The sequence below is a fragment of the Xyrauchen texanus genome, chromosome 6, assembly GCF_025860055.1.
Source record: "Xyrauchen texanus isolate HMW12.3.18 chromosome 6, RBS_HiC_50CHRs, whole genome shotgun sequence".
In the NCBI taxonomy this organism is placed as follows: Eukaryota; Metazoa; Chordata; class Actinopteri; order Cypriniformes; family Catostomidae; genus Xyrauchen; species Xyrauchen texanus.
In genome coordinates, this window is record NC_068281.1 from 772,052 (window position 1) to 782,994 (window position 10,943).

The following is a 10,943-nucleotide window of genomic DNA, read 5'->3' on the forward strand; positions in this document are numbered from 1 at the left end:
CTGCAATACAGCATATGGGCCTTTATCCACGAAAACATCCAGCTGCCCATATATTTAACATTAATATTGTTTGCATATTTTATCGGAGTCGACGGCATTTGTGGCGTCATATTACATGTATGCATTTGGCAGATGCTTTTATCCAAAGTGACTTACAGTGCACTTATTACAGGGACAATCCCCCCGGAGCAACCTGGAGTTAAGTGCCTTACTCAAGGACACAATGGTGGTGGCTGTGGGGATCAAACCAGCAACCTCCTGATTACCAATGTATTATACAGAGTACTTATTACAGGGACAATCCCCCCGGAGCAACCTGGAGTTAAGTGTCTTACTCAAGGACACAATGGTGGTGACTGTGGGGATCAAACCAGCAACCTCCTGATTACCAATGTATTATACAGAGCACTTATTACAGGGACAATCCCCCCGGAGCAACCTGGAGTTAAGTGCCTTACTCAAGGACACAATGGTGGTGACTGTGGGCATCAAACCAGCAACCTCCTGATTACCAATGTATTATACAGAGCACTTATTATAGGGACAATCCCCCCGGAGCAACCTGGAGTTAAGTGTCTTACTCAAGGACACAATGGTGGTGACTGTGGGGATTGAACCAGCAACCTCCTGATTACCAGTTATGTGCTTTAGCCAATACGCCACCACCACGCCTTCAAGAGCTCTGTATATTAATAACAGGAACATTTTATTTAAACTCCACACTTACAATGGAAGTCTGTAGAAGACAGTGGAAGTCAGCGGAGGGCAATGGAAGTCAGTGGAGGGCAATGGAAGTCAGCGGAGGGCAATGGAAGTCAGCGGAGGGCAATGGAAGTCAGCGGAGGGCAATGGAAGTCAGCGGAGGGCAATGGAAGTCAGCGGAGGGCAATGGAAGTCTGTGGAAGTCAGTAGAGGTCTGTGGAGGGCAATGGAAGTCAGTGGAAGTCAGCGGAGGGCAATGGAAGTCTGTGGAAGTCAGTGGAAGTCAGTGGAGGTCTGTGGAGGGCAATGGAAGTCAGTGGAAGTCAGTGGAGGTCAATGGAAGTCAGCGGAGGGCAATGGAAGTCTGTGGAGGGCAATGGAAGTCTGTGGAGGGCAATGGAAGTCTGTGGAAGTCAGTGGAGGGCAATGGAAGTCAGCGGAGGGCAATGGAAGTCAGCGGAGGGCAATGGAAGTCTGTGGAAGTCAGTGGAGGTCTGTGGAGGGCAATGGAAGTCAGTGGAAGTCAGCGGAGGGCAATGGAAGTCAGCGGAGGGCAATGGAAATCTGTGGAAGTCAGTGGAATTCAGTGGAGGTCTGTGGAGGGCAATGGAAGTCAGTGGAAGTCAGCGGAGGGCAATGGAAGACTGTGGAAGTCAGTGGAAGTCAGTGGAGGTCTGTGGAGGGTAATGGAAGTCAGTGGAGGGCAATGGAGGTCTGTGGAGGGTAATGGAATCAGTGGAGTGCAATGGAAGTCTGTGGAAGTCAGTGGAAGGCAATGGAGGTCTGTGGAGGGTAATGGAAGTCAGTGGAGGGCAATGGAAGTCAGTGGAGGGCAATGGAAGTCAGTGGAGGGCAATGGAAGTCAGTGGAGGGCAATGGAAGTCTGTGGAGGGCAATGGAAGTCAGTGGAAGTCAGTGGAGGGCAATGGAAGTCAGCGGAGGGCAATGGAAGTCAGCGGAGGGCAATGGAAGTCAGCGGAAGTCAGCGGAGGGCAATGGAAGTCAGCGGAGGGCAATGGAAGTCTGTGGAAGTCAGTGGAGGGCAATGGAAGTCTGTGGAGGGCAATGGAAGTTAGTGGAAGTCAGCGGAAGTCAGTGGAAGTCAGCGGAGGGCAATGGAAGTCAGCGGAGGGCAATGGAAGTCAGCGGAGGGCAATGGAAGTCAGCGGAGGTCTGTGGAGGGCAATGGAAGTCAGTGGAAGTCAGTGGAGGGCAATGGAAGTCAGTGGAAGTCAGTGGAGGGCAATGGAAGTCAGCGGAGGGCAATGGAAGTCTGTGGAAGTCAGTGGAGGGCAATGGAAGTCTGTGGAAGTCAGTGGAAGTCAGTGGGGGTCTGTGGAGGGCAATGGAAGTCAGTGGAAGTCAGTGGAGGTCTGTGGAGGGCAATGGAGGGCAATGGAGGGCAATGGAAGTCTGTGGAAGGCAATGGAGGGCAATGGAAGTCTGTGGAAGTCAGTGGGGGTCTGTGGAGGGCAATGGAAGTCAGTGGGGGTCTGTGGAGGGCAATGGAAGTCAGTGGAAGTCTGTGGAGGTTAATGGAAGTCAGTGGAGGGCAATGGAAGTCAATGGAAGACAGTGGGACAATTTTTTGAGGGTTTACTTTAAAGTCTAGGTAATAATTTTATAAAAGGACTCACATTAATTCTGTTAAAACTCATGTATAATTTGAGATATACAATTATTACATTAGCAACAAATATTTTAAATCACAGTTTTTATGGTCGTTTTGGTGTTTATGGTGTTACGTTGTCATGGCAACGAAGTTGTAAAATTGATGTGATTTAATGACAGTAAAATCATGTTAACACACATATTGTTTATGTCTTGTGTCTATACTTGTGAAACAGTATTTTAATGTTACAGATTAAACCCCATTGACTTGCATTGGAAGTGTCTCACTGGAACACACATTTAAAGAACAGGAGGGACGAGTCCAAGTTAATATTTGTGGTGATCAACATTATGACACAAATGCTGTCGACTGAGATTCACTTGAACACTGAATATTCCTTTAACTATATTTTCTTGTATTTAATCTTAAAATTCATCCTGTATTACATTGATGAGAGTTTGAGGAATAATTCTGATCACATTTATGCCACAATGCAAAATATCTCAATGCTCCTGAAAATTCAGTGCTTCATGTGATCATTGTGATTATTCCAGCACTCAAGACGTCAGAATCATTACACAATCACACTTTATATTGGCACTCCTCCACACGGAGAGGATTCAACCGCTCTTAAACACAACAGCACTTCAATGTGCGATATGTGTGTGTGTCAAACTCTCTCTGTGTGTGTGAGGAATATAAACACCCTCACAACATCCCACGCACACACACACACACACTATATGCATGCTATAAATAATGTGATTGTTCTGTATATCGAAAACTGTCTTTATCTCATTACTGACAATTTATTTTCTGACACCATTTTTTGTGTATGTGCGTAGAGAGCAGGAGACAGAATACATGATGTGATGGAGACTGAGTCATCATATACACTGCAGCATCTCACGAGTGTGAGGAACCCCACCCTGAACACACACACACATTCTCGAACACACACACATTCTCTAACACACACTCTCACACACACACACTCTCACACACACACACTCTCACACACACTCACACTAACACACACTAACACACTCTCTATCACACACACACTCTCTCTATCACACACACACTCTCTCTATCACACACACACTCTCTCTATCACACACACACACTCTATCACACACTAACACACACTCACACTAACACACACACACACTCACACTAACACACACACACTCTATCACACACTAACACACACTCACACTAACACACACACACATTCACACTAACACACACACACATCCACACACTAACACACACTCACACTAACACACACACACACTCACACTAACACACACACACTCACACACACTAACACACACTCACACTAACACACACACACTCACACTAACACACTCACACTAACACACACACACACTCTCTATCACACACACACTCTCTCTATCACACACACACACTGTATCACACACTAACACACACTCACACTAACACACACACACACACACACACACTCACACTAACACACACACTCAATCACACACTAACACACACTCACACTCACACTACACACACACACACTAACACACACACACACACACTACACACACACACACTCACACTCATCACACACTACACACACTCACACTAACACACACACTCACACTCACACACTAACACACACACACTCACACTAACACACACACACTCACACTACACACACACACACTCACACTACACACACACACACACTCACACTACACACACACACACACTCACACTCACACACACACACACACTCACACTAACACACACACACACACTCACACACACACTCACACTAACACACACACACACACACTAACACACACTCACACTCTCACACACACACACACTCACACTAACACACACACACACACACACTCACACAAACACACTAACACACACACACTCACACTACACACACACTCACACTACACACACACTCACACTACACACACACACACACACTCACACTAACACACACACACACCACACACTAACACACACACTCACACACACACTAACACACACACACACTCACACACTACACACACACACACACACACTCACACTAACACACACACTCACACTACACACACACACACTCACACACACACACACACACACTCTCACACACACTCACACACACTCTACACACACACACACTCACACACACACACACTCACACACTAACACACACACACTCACACTAACACACACACACACACTACACACACACTCACACTAACACACACACACACTCACACTCACACACACTACACACACACTCACACTAACACACACACACACTCACACTAACACACACACACACTACTCACACACACTACACACACTCACACTAACACACACACACTAACACACACACACTCACACACACACACACACACACTCTACACACACACACACTCACACACACACACTCACACTACACACACACACTCACACTAACACACACACACACTACACACACACACACTCACACACTACACACACACACTCTACACTACACACACACACTCACACTACACACACACACTCACACTAACACACACTACACACACACACTCACACACACACACACTCACACTACACACACACACACTCACACTAACACACACACACACTCACACACTACACACTCACACACACACTACACACACACACTCACACTACACACACACACTCACACTAACACACACACTCACTCTATACACACACACACACTCACACACTAACACACACACACACACACACACACTCATACACACACACACACTCACACACTACACACACTACACACACACACACTCACACTACACACACTCTCACACACACTACACACACTCACACACACACACACTCACTCTACACACACACTCACACTCACACACACACACTCACTCTACACACACACACTCTAACACACACACACTCACACACACTACACACACTCACACACACACACACTCACACTAACACACACACACTCACACTAACACACACACTCTCACTATCACACACACACTCTCACACACACACACTCACTCTAACACATACACACTCACACTCTCTACACACACACTAACACACTCATACACTAACACACACACACTCACTCTAACACACACACAACTCACTCTAACACACACACACACTCTCTACACACACACTACACACACACACACTCACACTAACACACACACTCACACTACACACACACACTCACACTATCACACACACTCACACTACACACACACACTCACACACTCTAACACACACACACTCACACTAACACACACACACTCACACTACACACACACACTCACACACACACACTCTCTCTATCACACACACACTCTCACACACACACACTACACACACTACACACTACACACTCACACTCACACACACACACTAACACACTCACTCACACTAACACACACACACTCACACTAACACACACACACTCTCACACACACACACACACACACTCTACTACACACACACTCACACACACACACACACTCACACTACACACACACACTCACACTAACACACACACACACTCACACTACACACACACACTCTCTCTATCACACACACACTCTCACACACACACACTCACTCTAACACATACACACTCACACACTCTCTAACACACACACACACACTAACACACTACACTCACACTAACACACACACACTCACTCTAACACACACACACACTCACACTCTCACACACACACTCACACACACACTCTCACACACACACTCACACTACACACACACACTCACACTACACACACACACTCACACTACACACACACACTCACACTAACACACACACTCTCTCTATCACACACACACTCTCACACACACACACTCACTCTAACACATACACACTCACACTCTAACACACACTAACACACTCATACACTAACACACACACACTCATACACTAACACACACACACTCACACTACACACACACACTCACACTAACACACACACACTCACACTACACACACACACACACTCACTCTACACACACACTCACACACACACACTCATCACACACACACTCACACTCTAACACACTACACACTCACACACTCACACACACACACACTCACACACACACACACACTCACACTAACACACACACACTCACACTAACACACACACACTCACACTAACACACACTCTCTATCACACACACACTCACACACACACACTCACTCTAACACACACACTCACACTCTCTAACACACACTAACACACTCATACACTAACACACACACACTCACACACTAACACACACAAACTCACACTAACACACACACACTCACACACACTAACACACACACACTCACACTAACACACACACACTCACACTAACACACACACACTCACACTAACACACACACTCTCTATCACACACACACTCACACACACACACTCACTCTAACACATACACACTCACACTCTCTAACACACACTAACACACTCATACACTAACACACACACACTCACCTAACACACACACTCTCACACACACACTCACACTCACTAACACACACACACTCACACTAACACACACACTCACACTAACACACACACTCTCTATCACACACACTCTCACACACACACACTCACACACTCTAACACACACACACTCACACTAACACACACACACTCACACTAACACACACACACTCACACTAACACACACACTCTCTCTATCACACACACACTCTCTCTATCACACACACACTCTAACACATACACACTCACACTCTCTAACACACACTAACACACTCATACACTAACACACACACACTCATACACTAACACACACACACTCACACTAACACACACACACTCACACTAACACACACACACTCACACTAACACACACACACTCACACTAACACACACACTCTCTCTATCACACACACACTCTCACACACACACACTCATACACTAACACACACACACTCATACACTAACACACACACACTCACACTAACACACACACACTCACACTAACACACACACACTCACACTAACACACACACACTCACACTAACACACACACTCTCTATCACACACACTCACACACACACACACTCACTCTAACACATACACACTCACACTCTCTAACACACACTAACGCACTCATACACTAACACACACACACTCATACACACACACACACACACACACACACGAGACTAATTGTTGATAAACTAACGAGTATTAAAGCGCTCAGCGTGCCGCGTGTCTCACCTGTACAGGGGCGGGTCATTGCTGCTTACAGGTGGACAGTTTGCGGATCTTGCTGGCGGCAGAAATGCCCTTCCGCGAGGGATTTGAGGAGGAACTGGAGCGGCGCTCGGATTTGGGTTTGAGTGATGCAGACTCGGTCCCGTTCACACACAGCGGCTTTGCTACAGCACAACTGAGCTCTGGAGCTCGATCTTCCTCCTCCTCCTCATCATCCTCCGTCACCTGCCCTGTTAAACCAGAACATCCTGCGGGTTAGAGAAGAGAAACGGACCAAACAACACATACATACTTCACAGATAAGCCTCGAAGCAGCGCTTCGATGCGTCATAAGGCCCCGCCCCCTCCGAGAGCATTATGACATCACTTACCTGGTACCGTGAAGTCCTGAGTGTATATGATGTCATCTTCCCCGTCAAACAGCTCGTCATCATCAGTGTAACCGTGGAGATCCTCCAGGTACGGCACCACCGTCATGCTCCTCCATGAGTCTCGCGCCTCGGCGCTGGGCGGGATGGGCACGGGCGGTTCTGAGGGCGGATGCTTCTTACGAACCCAACTACACAGAAGAGAAATGACGGAGATTGTGAATATTTTGGCATTCGCTCTGAAGCGACCGCTGAGCAGAGCTACAGGACTCACTTGTGTTGTCTGATCCGCTGTATGGAGAATCTCTTCGCCGGATCATATTCCAGCATTCCTGCAAATATAAACATGAGCGCTGATCTGAGAGCCGCCAGGTGTCACCGCACACCTCTCCACAACATCATGTGACATCAGGGATCATGTCACACTTCAGTTTAATACTGGCAACAGCGATAGAGATTATAGAAGTAATTGCTTTAGCAAACATTAATAATTATAGTGCTTATATTAAGGGAATATTCTGGCTTCAATGCAAGTTAAGCTCAATTGACACTTTCATTGTAACTAACACACACACTAACTGTTGTTAATGTGTGTTTACACCAAAATAGTCAGGGGCATAGAATTGATATTTTAAGATCTGGCTAAACAGAACAGAATTGACCAAACAATCTCCAAACAGAGATAAACCTGATGCACTCACCGCTGAGGGTTGCTCAACTCACCGCTGAGGGTTGCTCAACTCACCGCTGAGGGTTGCTCAACTCACCGCTGAGGGTTGCTCAACTCACCGCTGAGCGTTGCTCAACTCACCGCTGAGCGTTGCTCAACTCACCGCTGAGGGTTGCTCAACTCACCGCTGAGCGTTGCTCAACTCACCGCTGAGCGTTGCTCAACTCACCGCTGAGCGTTGCTCAACTCACCACTGAGGGTTGCTCAACTCACCGCTGAGGGTTGCGCAACTCACCGCTGAGGGTTGCTCAACTCACCGCTGAGTTTAGACTGTGACTCAATTTTATCAAAATGTGTTGGATGGTCAGATATATCGGCGAGCCACATCAAATCATCTACTATATTATAATTTTCTCCCCAATGTTGGAACGCCCAATTCCCACTACTTAGTAGGTCCTCGTGGTGGCGCGGTTACTCAATCCAAGTGGCGGAGGACGAACCTCAGTTGCCTCCGCGTCTGAGACCGTCAATCCGCGCATCTGATCACGTGACTCGTTGTGCATGACACCGCGGAGACTCACAGCATGTGGAGACTCATGCTACTCTCCACGATCCACACACAACTCACCACTTAGTAAACAAAATACAAATTCTTTCACTCTTTTTAATGTGCACTGCGCTCATTCAACCGTAAATGCTCTCTTAAAGAGACAGTACCAATTTAGACATATAAATGTAAACTCAAACCAATGCATTTAAAAACATTCAGCAGAACGTAGTAATGTAGAGAGTGTAATAAATATTGAAATCTTTTTTTTTTCTTTTAAGAAAAAAAGCACAAATGTGTGTTCCAGTGAGACACTTCCAATGCAAGTCAATGGGGGCAATTTCTGGAGTGTGTAAAGTCAGAAATGTGAAGTTTATAATTGTATAAAAGCACTCACATTAATTCTGTTAAAACTCATGTATTATTTGAGTTATAAAATGATTACATTAACTACAAATATTTTAAATCACTGTTTTTATGGTCGTTTTGGGGTTTACGGTGTTACGTTGTCATGGTAACGAAGCTGTAAAATTGTATATAACTCTACACAAATGTGGTTAATAAGTGATTTAATGACAGTAAAATCATGTTAACACACATATTGTTTATGTCTTGTGTCTATACTTGTGAAACAGTATTTTAATGTGTACAGATTAAACCCCATTGACTTGCATTGGAAGTGTCTCACTGGAACACACATTTAAAGAACAGGAGGGACGAGTCCAAGTTAATATTTGTGGTGATCAACATTATGACACAAATGCTGTCGACTGAGATTAATACAACAGGAGTGAATGAGAAGTCCTCTAGTGTTTCACTGTGCTGGTCTAATATTAGAGCTGAACATTAAGAACACAGCGCCCTCTAGTGGTCAGACCCATGAACTACAGCAATGCTCACTGAACAAGTAAAGTTGAATCTGAACTGGCTGTCAGTCAGCAGTGTGTGTGACTCACCTCTCAACAGATCTGAGAGCAGTGGGCCGCACTCCTCTGGAATACTGTAGTCACCCTTCCCAATGTTCTCAAACAGCTTATAGATGTTGTCCCCTTCAAACGGGTACAGGCTTGTGGTTATGTTGTATCTGTGACGGGGGAGAGACGTGAAACGGCACTCACCCGGATGATTCAATCGAGCAGTGATGAGAAATTAATGTGTCTATAATCAGCCAATTAACTTCTGTAAATAAGCTCGTCAAACCATATGCGTGTGTGTTTGAGTCTTACAGTGTGACTCCAGCAGACCAGATATCCACTTTAAACCCTGAAAATGTGTCGAGGCCGTTGGCAATCTCGGGCGGCTGGAACGCCGGCGACCCCTGACTCGTCCTGCACGTGTCATCCTCCGCAAACGAGTGTAGCGCCTGAAAGTGAAAGGACAAAGCTAAATCAGTGTGTATGCGGTCCGAGGTGTCGCACCGAGTAAGGTGCCGCCAACATGTCTCGGAATGATACAATTGACTGGATAAAAGGGAAAAAAATCTGGTCATTTAATTATTTAAACAATGTTTATGAAATTAAAGAACACAAATGAAGATCTTTAGAAGAATATCTCAGCTCTGTAGGTCCATACAATGCAAGTGAATGGTGGCCAGAACTTTGAAGCTCCAAAAAGCACATAAATGCAGCATAAAAGTAATCCACAAGACTTCAGAAGAGATATGATCGGTGTGGGTGAGAAACAGAACAATATTTAAAAGGTAACATTTTTTGTTTGTGCCATC

General features: G+C 45.7%; 1 protein-coding gene across 2 annotated transcripts in view; it reads right to left on the bottom strand.

The window, feature by feature from the left end:
- Positions 1-10,943, bottom strand: part of LOC127645793 (serine/threonine-protein kinase STK11-like) — a 31,431-nt gene that overhangs the window by 923 nt on the left and 19,565 nt on the right. For both annotated transcript variants that reach the window (XM_052129473.1, XM_052129472.1), the window contains 5 exons: positions 10,447-10,583; positions 10,177-10,304; positions 8,278-8,335; positions 8,007-8,194; positions 7,639-7,865 (listed from right to left, as the gene is read on the bottom strand). In XM_052129473.1, coding sequence (XP_051985433.1) covers positions 7,654-7,865; positions 8,007-8,194; positions 8,278-8,335; positions 10,177-10,304; positions 10,447-10,583 — 723 coding nt within the window. In that variant the 3' untranslated portion in view covers positions 7,639-7,653. The remainder of the gene's footprint in view (positions 1-7,638; positions 7,866-8,006; positions 8,195-8,277; positions 8,336-10,176; positions 10,305-10,446; positions 10,584-10,943) is intronic.